The 14,676-nt window shown below is 39.6% G+C and overlaps 1 protein-coding gene across 1 annotated transcript in view; it reads right to left on the bottom strand.

Moving 5' to 3' along the window:
* LOC127634401 (myosin-IIIa-like) overlaps nucleotides 1-12,184 on the bottom strand; it is a 148,445-nt gene extending 136,261 nt beyond the window's left edge. The window contains exons 1-3 of the mRNA XM_052113939.1: nucleotides 12,074-12,184; nucleotides 6,949-7,132; nucleotides 4,837-4,971 (exon numbers count right to left, since the gene is read on the bottom strand). Coding sequence (XP_051969899.1) covers nucleotides 4,837-4,971; nucleotides 6,949-7,132; nucleotides 12,074-12,075 — 321 coding nt within the window. The 5' untranslated portion in view covers nucleotides 12,076-12,184. The remainder of the gene's footprint in view (nucleotides 1-4,836; nucleotides 4,972-6,948; nucleotides 7,133-12,073) is intronic.
* Between the last annotated feature and the right edge of the window lie 2,492 nt (nucleotides 12,185-14,676).

The following is a 14,676-nucleotide window of genomic DNA, read 5'->3' as shown; positions in this document are numbered from 1 at the left end:
CCATTTTGAAGCAATTCATGTAAACATAAGAGGGCAATTTCAAAGTCTGTTAAAAGTGCAATACTTCCTGCTGCCAGTTGGTGGTGTTATAACAGTGACCATAATCGCCACATCTATGTGATTAGCCCCATTACCAAACATACAGCTGAGTTTTCATCAAAATCATAAAATGCACACAGAAGATATAATTTTTCACCATAAATATATTGCTTCGCTTTAGTGACACCGTTCAAACTATAAAAAAATCTGTTTTCAATTTAGCATCTATAATGTCTTGGCATGATGTTGCACAAATTTGGTTCCAGTCACATGAATCCCCTAAGAGGAGTATTTAAAGTTCAGAGCCTATGATTTTCAGAAAATTCTAAATGGCAGACTTCCTGTTGGGCGGAGCGAATGACTTTAAGTATAAAAACTGTTCGGCTTGATGAGAACTATATATGTACCAATTTTGGTGACTGTAGGTAAAAATGGGGATGCTGCAGAGCCCCCATACATGCCCATTTTCAAGGGGGTGCTACGGAGCATGACCCTTGAAAATATAAGCCAGAGTTTTAACACACTGAGCCACTCATTTGACATATCCCTTGAGTGGCAAAGAGGTTTCCTGAGGTTAGAATGTAGGTTATCTTTTGAACTATAGGTGGCACTGTCTCTAAACAGCTTAAGTAGCATCAGAACATGAGGCATACCAATGTTATTCTGAAATCTGACAATGTATTACAAAGATTTTTAAATAATTTTCAATATGGTTGAGTGTCATTAATGGCAAAAACTGATAGAGTTGAAATCTGCATGACCCAATGAATCCGCAGACACCAACCACATGCTTTTTGAACATAGGGTTCAAAAGTTACGGGCAAAAACAGCAATATTTTCTATTTTTTTACCCATAGGTGGTGTTGTAACTGAATCCCAAACTTGGCAAATCATGCAGTTGAAATTCAAACCAACAACCTCAGAACTTTGACCAGATGCTCTCACACAGCGCCATTCAGTTGACATGTCAGTCTGATGGCAAAGAAACATGGCAAGGTTAGAGTCTGCACACAAGTGCGGATTATCTTTTGATCTATAGGTGGCACTGTCACAAAACTGCTCACGTGCCCTTAGGATATGATGCATTCCAATTTTCTTTTAAATATGACAATCCTTTAAATTATACATATCACTTCAACATATATCAAAAGAACAATGGTAAGAACATTTTCGTTGAAATCTGCTTGACCCAACAGGTCCACAACCCCTTAATTTTTGGACATAGAGTTAAAAAGTTCCAGGCAAAACACACAGACCCACAGGTGGCGCTGCAACCAAACTTTGCATGTGCCTTCAGATCATGGTCCTCATGAAGCACACCAAGTTTTGTTTCGATATGACAAACTATTGCCAAGATATAGCCCCATATCCGGTTTTACATTGATTTCATTCATTTTGCAATGCTTTAACTTTTAAACAACGCAAAAATCTAAATGGTTATGTATTTAATATGTGCAGCTCAGCCTGGAGAATATTGTGATACCTCACTTGTAAGAATTGGGTAATTTTTGAAGGAATAGTACTGAAAAAACTTCATGATCCAAGACGGCAGCCTGTTATGGGAGGTTTTTAACGTGTTCATTTGAATCATCAGGAGGAGAGTAAAAAATTTAGAACAAATGTTTCAAAAGATATGCACAAATGAAAAGTAAATTTTTGACATGGTGGTGGTGCAATGGAGTATGTTCGAGAGACCCCAAATTTGGAATAGGTACTATACATGACCACCACTTTTAGTGTGCTAATTTTCATCATTTTTCTAAATAAAGGTTCATATGGCTGCCATAGACTCCCAGCCAGAATAATAATAACGAATACAATAGGTTCCTATGCACTTTCTGTGGCCCTAATAATTGCATTTGGACAGTATGATTTTTATTACTTTAGGGGTAAATGTGTTTGTTAGAAAAAGAATGTCACAATGCAAAAAATCTTAATACTTGTCATGTTTAAATGTGTTTGTTCATGTTTTCAGGTCTTTTATTTTGAAATTTGTTCACATCCTTGTCTAGTCATATGATTACCTTGTTCCTGCCATGTTTCAAGTGCCTTTGTTTATTAGTCTTGTCTTATTATTGGTTCATGTTTCATTGTTTTGTTATATTGTTATCAGTCTTGTATTTTCATTGGTGGTCTTGTTAACTTGTTACCCATGTCAGAGTATTTATAGCCCTCATGTTTGTCTTCATCTTTGTTGAGTATTGTTTTGTGTAACATAGTCTAGTCTAGTCAAGTCAAATCGTTTATGTTTGTTTAGACTTTCAAATTTGTTTGGATTCACGTTAGGATTTGTAAATAAACTGCACTTAGGTTCTTCACATTTCGTCATCTTCGTCTGCCTGTTATTGCCTGCATGTATCCACCGACTATGAACCCAGCAGTTTAGCTCCTGTGGCTACGTCAGGGGAATCATCCCCTGGAGGAATATGTAGAGGACTTCTGCGCTCTGGACAGCAAGGTTGGCTCTAAGGTCCTCAAGGACTGCTTCCTTTTTGGGCTGAATGAGCCTGTCTCCTCTCTGATGCCTGATGGTCGGATTACCCTCAGTCAGGCTCAATACATGGATTAAGCCCTGCAACTGAGTGGGTCATCTTTCACTGTAGGAGTGGCTGATGAGGAACTATGCACTCCTACAGTGACTGCCATGTCAGAGCTGTCCACTGTCATGGCCGCCAAGCCAGAGTTCCACGTCATGGTTGCCAAGCTACGATCCCACCTAATAGTCGCAGAGCCAAGGTCCCATGTCATGGCTGCTGAGCCAGGGTCCCATGTCACCTGAGTCTGCTCCATGTCATGTCACAGCCAAGCTTCAGTCAGTTCCATGCCATGTCACAGGCTCACCTCTGGTCCACGAGCCAACGCCTATGCCAGCCACGGTCAACAAGCCAATGCCCACACCTGCCATGGCCGAGGAGCCACTGTTGTAAGCCTTGTCCGTACCATAGCCAGCATTGCAAGCCTTGTCCATCCCAGAGCCAGCGTTGCAAGGCTCGTCCATCCCAGAGCCAGTTCTCACTGGGCTATTAGTTGGTTCCCGCCTTGTGCCCACCCTGAGTTCTTCTGATCAGCTGGTTCCCCCCAAGTCACCGGCTCGACCATCGCTCCCAGTGACATCCCAGGCAAGGAGAACTTCCAACCCTCCGAGCTCTGGACTCTGCCTTGGCCCTTCGATCCCTCGACATCACCTAGGCTCTACATTACCTCGGCTCCATCACAGTCCACCTGCCTATTGGCTTTACCGGGGTTCCTCATCCCTCCAGCTCCTCCTTGATCTGTCGTTCACCTGGCTCTGCATTGGTCCTCAGCCTCACTAGCTCTGCCTCAGTCTTCCGATCCCCCAGCTCCGCCTTGGTCCTCCATACCTCTGCCGCTGCCTTGGTCCTCCGAGCCTTCGGCTCCACACTGGCCCTTCGAGCCTTCGCTACTCTCCGGGCTCCCAGTTCTCCAGTTTCGCCCCTCGAGCCTCTCACGGCTCCACCTTCCATGGCTCCGCCCTTCGAGTCTCTCATGGCTCCACCCTGGTCTCATACTCCACGCCCTGTCTCACCAGGCCACGTCCCATGCCCTGTCTCGCCAGGCCACACCACAATTTGTTTGGATTCACATTGAGTATTTGTAAATAAACTGCACTTGGGTTCTTCACACATCATCTTCATCTGCCTGTCATTGCTTGCAAGCATTGTTACAATGCTCCTGAAAATAGGCTTAATTTTCTTTAAGCAAAAAACAAATAAAATAAAATCCTATATTTTCCTTTTCATTTTGGAATTATACAGATACATCTTAGTGATATTCACCCACTGCAGAAGCTGCAGAATTGAACAGCTATGAGAAACATTGTCCAATCTGTTCTAATGTACATGATAGAATATCATTCCTTAGAAAAACATGGAGGTTTTGATACTAATCACGTTTTATCAACAGATTATTTTACTAATCCTCTATAACCAGATTACCACTGCCTTCATAACCCATCAGCCCACATGCTAATAGCAGAAGTAAATCCATAACGTGATAATGATATAACATACAGTACACAACTCTTCCCAGATTCACAAACAAATTAGCACATGCCTGTCACCTTGCTGCAAATAAAATAACCGTGATTGATTAAAAGCTTTCAATGTTTCAATTGTAATGTCACACAAACAATTTGTGTGATGTACATGCTTAACCCTAAAACAGGCAAGAGGGGAAAATGATAAAAAAATCACATTGTGTGTGTGTGTGTGTGTGTGTGTGTGTGTGCGTGTGTGTGTTTGTGTGTGTGCAACAACAATGAGAAAGCTTTAAGATTGCATGTATGACATCTTTAAGTGTAATAAATGTGTATGTGTAATATTGTGGATTAACCCTTTTTCTTCACTCAATCTTGCAATGTATCTCAGATTTCAAATTGTGCTAAATAACAGCATGAACAACATATGACTTAATTTCCTTCGTCCACATATTAAGACAACATTCACAATTAATATCAGCAGTTTATTGTTTTGTGTAGTTTTTTTACTGAATAAAAGTAAGATTGATATAGAATTAATTATCACAAGTCAGCATGTCCTGCACTATCGGCGGCCATGTTGTTTTTTGGTCAGGCTGACTTAACGATCAGAGAAAATTTGAACCAATTCATGTGAAACACGTACTCAAAACAGACCCAACTATGATAAATAATAACAAGATTGGGTGAGAATCTCTTTCTCATACCCCCTATAAGAAACAAAAATAGTATGCATCTTGTTGACTCTTTTAGGGTTAAATAAATAAAGCCCACATGCATGACATAAAAGTGAAGCATACCTCCAGCACAAGCCAAAGTTGGTCCCCATTCTTCAAATCATTCTTGAAGAACATTCCAAAGAACTTGACAACATTGGGATGGTCTGAGAGAGCTTTCAGGATGTTGTACTCAGCTTCAATCTCCTCGTCAGTATCCTGAAAGAAAGAGATGACACTCTAAACTGCTTTATAGACAGCTAACATAGCCATTGCCCTAAAAGGGTTTCCATTTCTTCAAGAACATTTTACCCAAAACTTAAAATGAATGTTTGGTTACTGCCCTTTATGCTTCTCTCTCTCTTTTGTAAAACACAAACAAATATATTTTGCAGAGTGTTTGAGCTCCTCTTTTCTATAAAATGGAAGTGAATGGTGAATGGAGCTCCAATGAGGGGAAAAAGAAGAAACACCACTTAAGTTAAAGTGAAAGTATCATAAAAGGACTGTATGCGACTCATCACCATATTTCAAGTATTCTAAAATAACACGATAACAGACCAAAATGTATGCACTGAAAAGCTTTTTTGTTAGTTCTACAGATTGGCTGCCCCATTCCCCATTCATTTTCACTGTATGGAAAAGAGAAGCTATGACATTCTGCAAAATATTTTCATTTGTGTTCCATGGAAGTAGTCAAAAATGTTTGGAACATTAAGAATGATGACAAAATGTGCATTTTGGTGTGAACTTTAGACAACTATAGGCATAAACTATTCAGTGCTAAGGCACTGATGCAAAAAAATATATATGCATATATATAAATTTGTGACTTGTTTTATTGAATTTATCTGTAAAACTGGAAAGGCCATGAAATGTCAACATTAATAACGTGTGAAATCAGTACAACACATTGGACTAGATTTAAATATAATTGGTTGGCTTCCATGTTGTTCAGCGTTGGGAAAATAATGTTTATGGATGGAACCTAGAGGAAAAACAACTTCTGAGTGTTGAATTTGAACAGATACAACACAGAGATTTCCTCTGAAGCTACCTTTTGCTTCAAAAGTGCTCCATATTTCTATTGTCACACGTGATTACTGCATTTCCTGTGTTTGAAAAGCAGTGAAAATAAGTATTTGTTCATATTTGTGGTACAATGACCACAGCAGCTGCAGTCTATTAAATTAAGCCCAGATTTATATGTTCGAGATAAGTCATTTTAAATATAGTGGAACCCAAAAGCCATTAAAAGCATTCCAAACCTCATTTCAGGACCTTGAAAGAGTGACTCTGATTAAATTAACACATATTGCACATTTGACCATTTTCCTCAAAGCCATCTCTCCATGATTAGGCAGTCTGGGTAAGTGCTGTGAGGGGGCTTTATATTTGCTCAATCACTAAAAAGAAAGCTGAGTGTCTGAGAGGGGAAATGATGAGAAACAGAAAATAAAAAGAGAGAGAGAGTGGGCCTTTGGCGTATCTGTGGGATTAAACATTTTCTGTTCTTTAAATGACAGTGGCAAGTAGATGTTTTTTGTGGTCCGTAATTGTCTGCAGGCCTCTCTGAAAACATAAACACTTTCAGGTAAATGCAAATGCAAATATATATGCATATAGGTGTGCACAAATGTGAACTGATTGCCGAAACTCCAGGGCCTATCCTGACCCTGCCCTTAACCTTGAATTTTGTGAAAATCTGACCTTGGGTTTGCTTGGTAACTCAGAGTTTAGACTTTATGTAATGACTCAGTGTTTATCAAAACAGGGTCCTTGAACATGTCCCATAACCATGCGTATTATGAACGTTTCGTTTTTTATGACTGTAAAATGAATACATGAGCTACATTAATGATTGGATTAGCTACATTCGAAGCCGTTGTGAAATTCTGAACACAGTCTATAATACTGTCAGTAGAAACACTATCAGAAAAAGGTTCTGTGCTGGTCATGATGGTGGGCAGGGGTTGGGGGGGAGGAAGGTGATTGGGGTGGGGGGGTTGTCATATCATATCCCAATTTAACCCCTGCCTTTACCCATTTTAAAATCACTGTAACGCACAACCTTATTGTGGCTTATTACTTTAATATCTTATTGTGTCCCCAAATCACAAAGGTTGGTTCGAGAAAAAAGTACTTCTGTACAACTGCATTTACTGACATTCATATTTCACAGAGATGTTTACTCACATGGATTGGATCCAGGATTTTGACAGCAGCTTTACTGCCATTGATCTTGTTAAAGACTTTATAAACTTTCCCATAAGTCCCTTTACCAATAGTCTCAATGATCTCCCAGGTGTCAGTCGGATCTGGAAAGTTGTCAAAGACGATGGATTTTCCTGAGTGTGGAAACATCTTCCCGAGGGATCTCCTAATGAGAAAGGGCACATATGAGTCTAACAGCTGATGTACATTGAAGTTATAGACAGGTCTACTCTCTGCTTTTCCATTTGACTTATAACAGTAAGTTTTGTAGAAGCATTATCTATCTAAAAAAACATGACACGATAACAAATTTTTTACAACAGTAAATTAACCATTAAACCATTTTTATTTGTATTAAAGTTATTTCATATGACTGCTCACATATGAAAAATGTCAATGAAATGATGCAAACTAATTTGAATGCTATGGGTTTTAAAGTTAACCGCAGCACTGTGATCACTTCTCACTAGTAAAATAACAAAAAACTAAAGCATGTTATATCTTTGCTACATCATCCAAACAAGAAGGGCATTCTTTGGCAGCACTCAAAGCTGGAAAATGCTGCCTTTGGAGGATGTAAACAGAGGTCCCAGTTTCCTTAAGGGGTACATTCATCCAAAAATGCTGTTGGTTAAGTGATTAACTGATTAGGCAGCAGAGCACCAAGTCAGCTGTCTTAGCTTTTAGATGCAGCCCTACATTTCTTGAGTTCGCCCTACACTCACTGCAATGTTCTTCTTTGTTCTTCGCACACATCTAAAAAAAGAAAGTCAAAACAGCTGAGTAACGGCATACTGTTTGCGGACATGTGGACACGTCCATGGCACTGAGGCCAGCATATAATTAGGCATTTAAATATGAGACACTCGCTGAATAGATAAATATAATCCACATGATATCAGTAGAAGATGCTGTTTTAACCACTAGATCAGGGTTATTTAACTTGATTGACAAGTGGGCCAGATGGAAAACTCTTTGGGGCATGCGGGCCAAGACCATATAAAGAAAACATCTGTGTTTATGAGAGAGAGTAATTTAGACTGATAATAAAATGATTATTAAACAACAACATTGAATTTTGGTATATATTATATGTAGAAAATTGTTCTCTCTATGCACTTAGATTGTTGAAGTTGCATCAGATGTTACACAAATCTAAGTACACTGTAAAACATTGAGACATGGCACACTGTCAATCTAGCACAAAACGTGTTCAGTGTGAACAGCCCCTAAGACAACCGACAACCTCACGTGGCCACTGAAAATTTAGAACAGGCCAGATTTGGCCCACTGGCTGCCAGTTGAATAGCCATGCATTAGATGATGACTAAAATTGAGATATATAGTAGATAATGTGTAATTCGTCATGTTTACATTCTGCATTTATGGCACATGTGGCTGTATTCTCCAGTTACCATCTATTATTGTATTTTGTAGACTCAATCTAAAAAAAACATTTTTTATGCAAATGATTGTGCAGATATGGGTAAGTTTGCACCAGCTCGGCAACTCTGCACTTGACTGATCTCAACTGAATGAAGAAATCAACATGAAAAAGATGTTGGCATAAAGCAGGTGGAGCACTGGGTCAAAACCACTACTGACGTGGACCAATATGGAAGTAAGTAAATCCTGACAGTCTATGCTGACAAGCTGTTTCGAACCGCTGCAATAAACTCAACAACACCTTCTTTGTTGCTAGATTTAATTCGAAATGACGTTTTTTGCAGAAGGAATGGCTGCTCCTGCCATATTGATGCCTTACGCAGAGCCCTGCAATCAACTGACTGGGGGGCTGTTGTGTGAGCTGTGAGGCCTTCTATTATTCTGTTTATTACACAGCGGCCTGGAATACTCAATTCTGATTTGTCAATTGCGGCATCTAGTGGTCTGTTATTTCTCTGTAACAACTGAAGCTCCACATATCAGACCGCTAATCAGGGGTCTGCCAGCTATCTCTTCTTCTTCACATAGAACTCTGCAAACTCTCCAATTACGCTAATAAAAGTATTTAAACTCAAATCAATGTTTCATGTGCATTTATTTATTTGGCAAGAAGTCTTGTAATAAGATGCATAATAAGCAGTCAGACATTTATTAAATAAAAAAACAACAACCGAACTTCAACAACCTGGAATTTCCGCTGTTCAGCAATTTACTTCTCACATAATTACACAATTTCAATGCAATCAATGTTTTATATCACTACATTAGTTTATTTGGCAAGTAGTCTTATAATAGGCTGTATAATAACAGAACTCCCACACAAACCTGAGGTGGATTTTAGTTGTTCAGCCATTTCTTTCTTCTCAAATTAAATCATTTCAATGCAAATCAATAATATATTTTCATGTATTTATTTATTTGGTTAGTAGCCGTGTAATAAGCAGGATAATGTGAAGTCAGCCGGTTGTTATGCACAATAAACCCCTTCAGGGTGATACAATATACCTGATCACCCTGTCTGGGTTTATTGTGTGATAGCAACTGACTAACTTTACACTATCCCGCTTATTGCATGTGTGATTATGTGCAAGGGAGGGCAGCCAGTGGAATTGCTGGACCTGCAGTCCTCAGCTCTAACCACAACTTTGTAAAATAATACAATTACATTTCTGTTGGTCAAACTCTGACAAAAACATCCTATAATGTGATAAGACCCAGCAGTACATTTTTATATTTTCTATATGTTTATATTATGTTTGCTCACTATAATGCAAGGAGATACTGGTGCCCCAGTCAAAAGAACCCATTCTTAGCTACTTTACAGTGTTCAATGTGGTTGTTAGTGTTTTGATATTGTGTTATTGGTGGCTAATAGGTAGGAAATTACTTGACAAGTTCAACAGGACTAACCCCCAAGGCTCTATGATATTCTGGTCTCAGAATATATACAGATGAGCCAAAATGCTGTTGGTTCTCCACATGCTACCAAAACAGCACAGACCCGCTGAGGTATGGACTCTACAAGACACCTGAAGATGCCAAGACATTAGCAGCAGATCCTTCAAGTCCTGTAATTTGCGAGGTGGAGCCACCGTGGATCGGCCTTGTTGGTCCAGCACATCCCACAGATGCTCAGTCGGACTGAGATCTTGGAATGTGGAGACCAGGGCAAAACCTTGAACTCTTTATCATGTTCTTTAAACCATTCCAGAACAATGTGTGCAGTATAAGTCCAGGGTGCATAATCCTGTTGAAAGAGACCACTCCCTTCAGGGAATGCCACTGTCAGGAAGTGGTGTACCTGGTCTGCAACGATGTCATGTGTAGGTGGCACGTGTCAAATTGATGTCCACATGAATGGCCGGACTCAGGGTTTTCAGCAGAACATTGCACAGAGCATCACACTCCCTCCACTGGCTTGTTGTCTTCCCACAGTGCATCCTGGTCCCATCACTTCCCCAGGTAAACGGCACACAAATACATGGACATCCACATGATTTAAAAGAAAAGGGGACTCATCGGACCAGGTAACCTTCTTCCATTGTTCCAAGGTCCAGTTCCGATGCTTGTGTGCCCACTGTAGGCACTTTCGATGGTTGACAGAGGTCATCATGGGCACTCTGACCGGTTTGCAGCTATGCAGCCCCATACGCAGTAAGTTGCGATGCACTGTGAGTTGTGACACATTCCTCTCGTAACCATCATTAATATTTTCAGTACACAGTTCTGTCGGTTCGTACCACACGGGATAGCCTTCATTGCCCTCACACATTTATGAACCTTGGGCGCCCAAAACCCTGTCCCCGGTATGTGGTTTGTCCCTCAGGTGAAAATTATAAATCCAATCACTTACAAAAGTAATAGCACACCTAAAATTAAAGAAACAAGTCTGGTGTGTTCATTGTACAGTATATTGGAGAAATTGTTGTCTGCTAAAATATTCAATATTAAACTGAAGCTGGCCAAGAGGATTGTTGTCAGAGTCCTCTCCTCTCAGTTAAATAGTTCTTAAATCGTTAAATCGTCTCATATTGTTGTGATGGAGAATGTGAGCAGGCCTCTTTAATCTGAGTCAATTAAGGAGGCCACGCTTCAAGCAGCTTTATGGACTCTGCCTTTTTCTCTGCATGTGGCAAACAGTGCAAACAGCTCACGCTACCGTACCCTGTTGTGCCATCTGTGAAACCACATTAAACCATTGGGGATTCCTAATGATTAACTGCAGCATTAGTTTGGACAATGAAGTTAGCGCTGTGGACTTTGTAGCATGTGAGCTAATTTCACAGAGATGTTGTTATGTTGCCATTAAAGGCTTTAAGCATTTCAGAGAGAAGAGTGGAAATATTCTGTTCATGTCAAGTAGTTGAATGCTTTAAGGTTTGTCTGAATTTGCCTCACAAGGATCAAGGAATTTGCGTTGTGGCTTCCAAGAGATCCAGATTTCAATATCAGGTATCAGTTCAAGTTTTGCTTCATTTACATAAAGGAATAGTTCACACAAAAATGAAAATTCTCTCATCATTACTCAATGTTGTTCAAACCCGTTTGACTTTCTTTCTTCCATGAAACAATAAATGAAAAGTTTATCATAATGTTGACGTTGCTCTTTTCTATAGAGTGAAAGTGAATGGGGACCAGGGCAGCCAACTGTCCCATGTTAAGCCAGCAAATCCCATATTTTGGCCAAAATGACAACATCCCATACTATTTTAGAGGCAAGGCACTCAAGGGAGACCCACTCCCTTCTCCTTCCACTTCTCCTATTAAATTCTCCATTGGTCTATTCTGAATATGCAATCGACTGACCCAAGTTTCTGTTGTAGTTGAGGACATTACAGATTTGCCACAAACCTCTTTAATAAATATATAATGCATTCTGTTATTGATTCTAAATGTCATTCTTCCCATCTATTGGATCACTAAATCCATATAAACATTACTGTTGGTAAAATCAGTTATAAATACTAAATTTAAACAATGATTTAGCAATCCTGCCACTCTGTAAATGCTGTTATGACTGATCTTATTATACTGTATCTTTAACAAGTCTACTCACCATCTGTGACCCTATGGGATGAAAGTTCCACTGCCTGTTTCTCTTCTGTAACTGTAATTAAACCCAATCCCAGGATAAAACTGACTAGTCCAACATGTCACTTACATTCTTTTGCTAACTTGTCCATGAAACTTTTGTTGAATAAGTCCATATTGAGCATATTGAGCCGTGTCTTGTGAACACTAGTAGTGGAGGAGTTAACCACAGCTAAAGCTAATCTCAGCAAGCCATGCCTGGCACCAGAAACAATGCTAAGCAGCAGTAGACATGTTGGGATTAAGCGGAATTAGTCGAGAATATGCCATGAGCCTTTCCTCATTTAGACTCTCAATGATATAGGCGACAAAGCTAGTTAGAGCAATTAATAATATCCCGCCGAGGGGACTACCTCTCTAACCCAAATAGAGTCACTAGACAGTGGCTTAGGAAGCATCTTCATCCTTTGTTATGGCTTTTACACCAGAAGAAGCTGCTCCATATGCTATTTAGTGTTATGAAACCCAGAACTTAGTATAGTACTGTTCTCTAATGAGATGCCTTGCTGTCTATTTTCTACATAGGCATCTGCCATAAACGCAGCATTGAAATTAGAGGGGAACCATATAGAGATGTTCAAGATGTTATATTACAAGATAATTTGCCATGCGTTCCCTCAGGATTTTAATATGGGTTTTTATAATGTTTTTTTTTTTTTTTTTAATTTATGAGTAAAATAAGGTATGTGGTAAATATTACTTGACGATATGGGAACAATTTGTTCTACAACATACACTCACCTAAAGGATTATTAGGAACACCTGTTCAATTTCTCATTAATGCAATTATCTAATCAACCAATCACATGGCAGTTGCTTCAATGCATTTAGGGGTGTGGTCCTGGTCAAGACAATCTCCTGAACTCCAAACTGAACGTCAGAATGGGAAAGAAAGGTGATTTAAGCAATTTTGAGCGTGGCATGGTTGTTGGTGCCAGACGGGCCGGTCTGAGTATTTCACAATCTGCTCAGTTACTGGGATTTTCACACACAACCATTTCTAGGGTTTACAAAGAATGGTGTGAAAAGGGAAAAACATCCAGTATGCGGCAGTCCTGTGGGCGAAAATGCCTTGTTGATGCTAGAGGTCAGAGGAGAATGGGCCGACTGATTCAAGCTGATAGAAGAGCAACTTTGCCTGAAATAACCACTCGTTACAACCGAGGTATGCAGCAAAGCATTTGTGAAGCCACAACACGCACAACCTTGAGGCGGATGGGCTACAACAGCAGAAGACCCCACCGGGTACCACTCATCTCCACTAAAAATAGGAAAAATAGGCTAAAATTTGCAAGAGCTCACCAAAATTGGACAGTTGAAGACTGGAAAAATGTTGCCTGGTCTGATGAGTCTCGATTTCTGTTGAGACATTCAGATGGTAGAGTCAGAATTTGGCGTAAACAGAATGAGAACATGGATCCATCATGCCTTGTTACCACTGTGCAGGCTGCTGGTGGTGGTGTAATGTTTTCTTGGCACACTTTAGGCCCCTTAGTGCCAATTGAGTACCGTTTAAATGCCACGGCCTACCTGAGCATTGTTTCTGACCATGTCCATCCCTTTATGGCCACCATGTACCCATCCTCTGATGGCTACTTCCAGCAGGATAATGCACCATGTCACAAAGCTTGAATCATTTCAAATTGGTTTCTTGAACATGACAATGAGTTCACTGTACTAAAATGGCCCCCACAGTCACCAGATCTCAACCCAATAGAGCATCTTTGGGATGTGGTGGAACGGGAGCTTCTTGCCCTGGATGTGCATCCCACAAATCTCCATCAACTGCAAGATGCTATCCTATCAATATGGGCTAACATTTCTAAAGAATGCTTTCAGCACCTTGTTGAATCAATGCCACGTAGAATTAAGGCAGTTCTGAAGGCGAAAGGGGGTCAAACACAGTATTAGTATGGTGTTCCTAATAATCCTTTAGGTGAGTGTATATTTCAAACTTTCATACCTGAAACGTGAATTTTTTTAACATGTATGCAATCAATGTCAAGATGTCACAAACTGATCTGGTGAATATATAGGCTATAAAAAGCTTTATTTGGTAAATACTTACATATAGAGTATTATAATTGAGGCAAGTCTGTAATTTCAAAATAAGAGTTCTCCGGTGACTTCGGGCTTGTTTATAGTTACACACCAAATCTTATTTTATCTGGTTATTATTGGGATTTTGGTTGCTCAGTACACTGCTTTTGGGATTTTATTCATTCTCAAGCCTCAATGTATGTGTCCTTCATTATATAAATGTATTTAAAAATACTGTTAGCCAATTAATTGTTATTGGCCTTTTGCACCACCTTGGTTATTGGTATCGGCAAAATCCATTATCGTACGACCTCTAGTTGAAATGGACCCTCCTAAGTGACTGATTTTTAATATTCTACATACTCTACAAACTCTGTGAGAGTAGTTTGCTGTATAATTCTATAGAGTGTGATTGGTAGCATGGCCTTTAACATCAAAACAAGACAAGGGAAGAAATATCTCCTCTCTTTTAAAAGTTGATAAGCCTACATATTTAACTACAATTATATGGATAGTTGTATTTTTATCAAGTACATTTAGCAGTGATTTTATCCTTGCTGTCAGAACAGCATTGTGATTTTTGGGTTATGGATCAACAGTTGAGAACCACTGTTGTATATGAGGTCAAATAAA

The sequence above is a fragment of the Xyrauchen texanus genome, chromosome 41 (assembly GCF_025860055.1).
Source record: "Xyrauchen texanus isolate HMW12.3.18 chromosome 41, RBS_HiC_50CHRs, whole genome shotgun sequence".
NCBI lineage: Eukaryota > Metazoa > Chordata > Actinopteri > Cypriniformes > Catostomidae > Xyrauchen > Xyrauchen texanus.
Note: the sequence above shows the minus strand (reverse complement) of the source record. Positions and strands in the feature narration are given on the sequence as shown.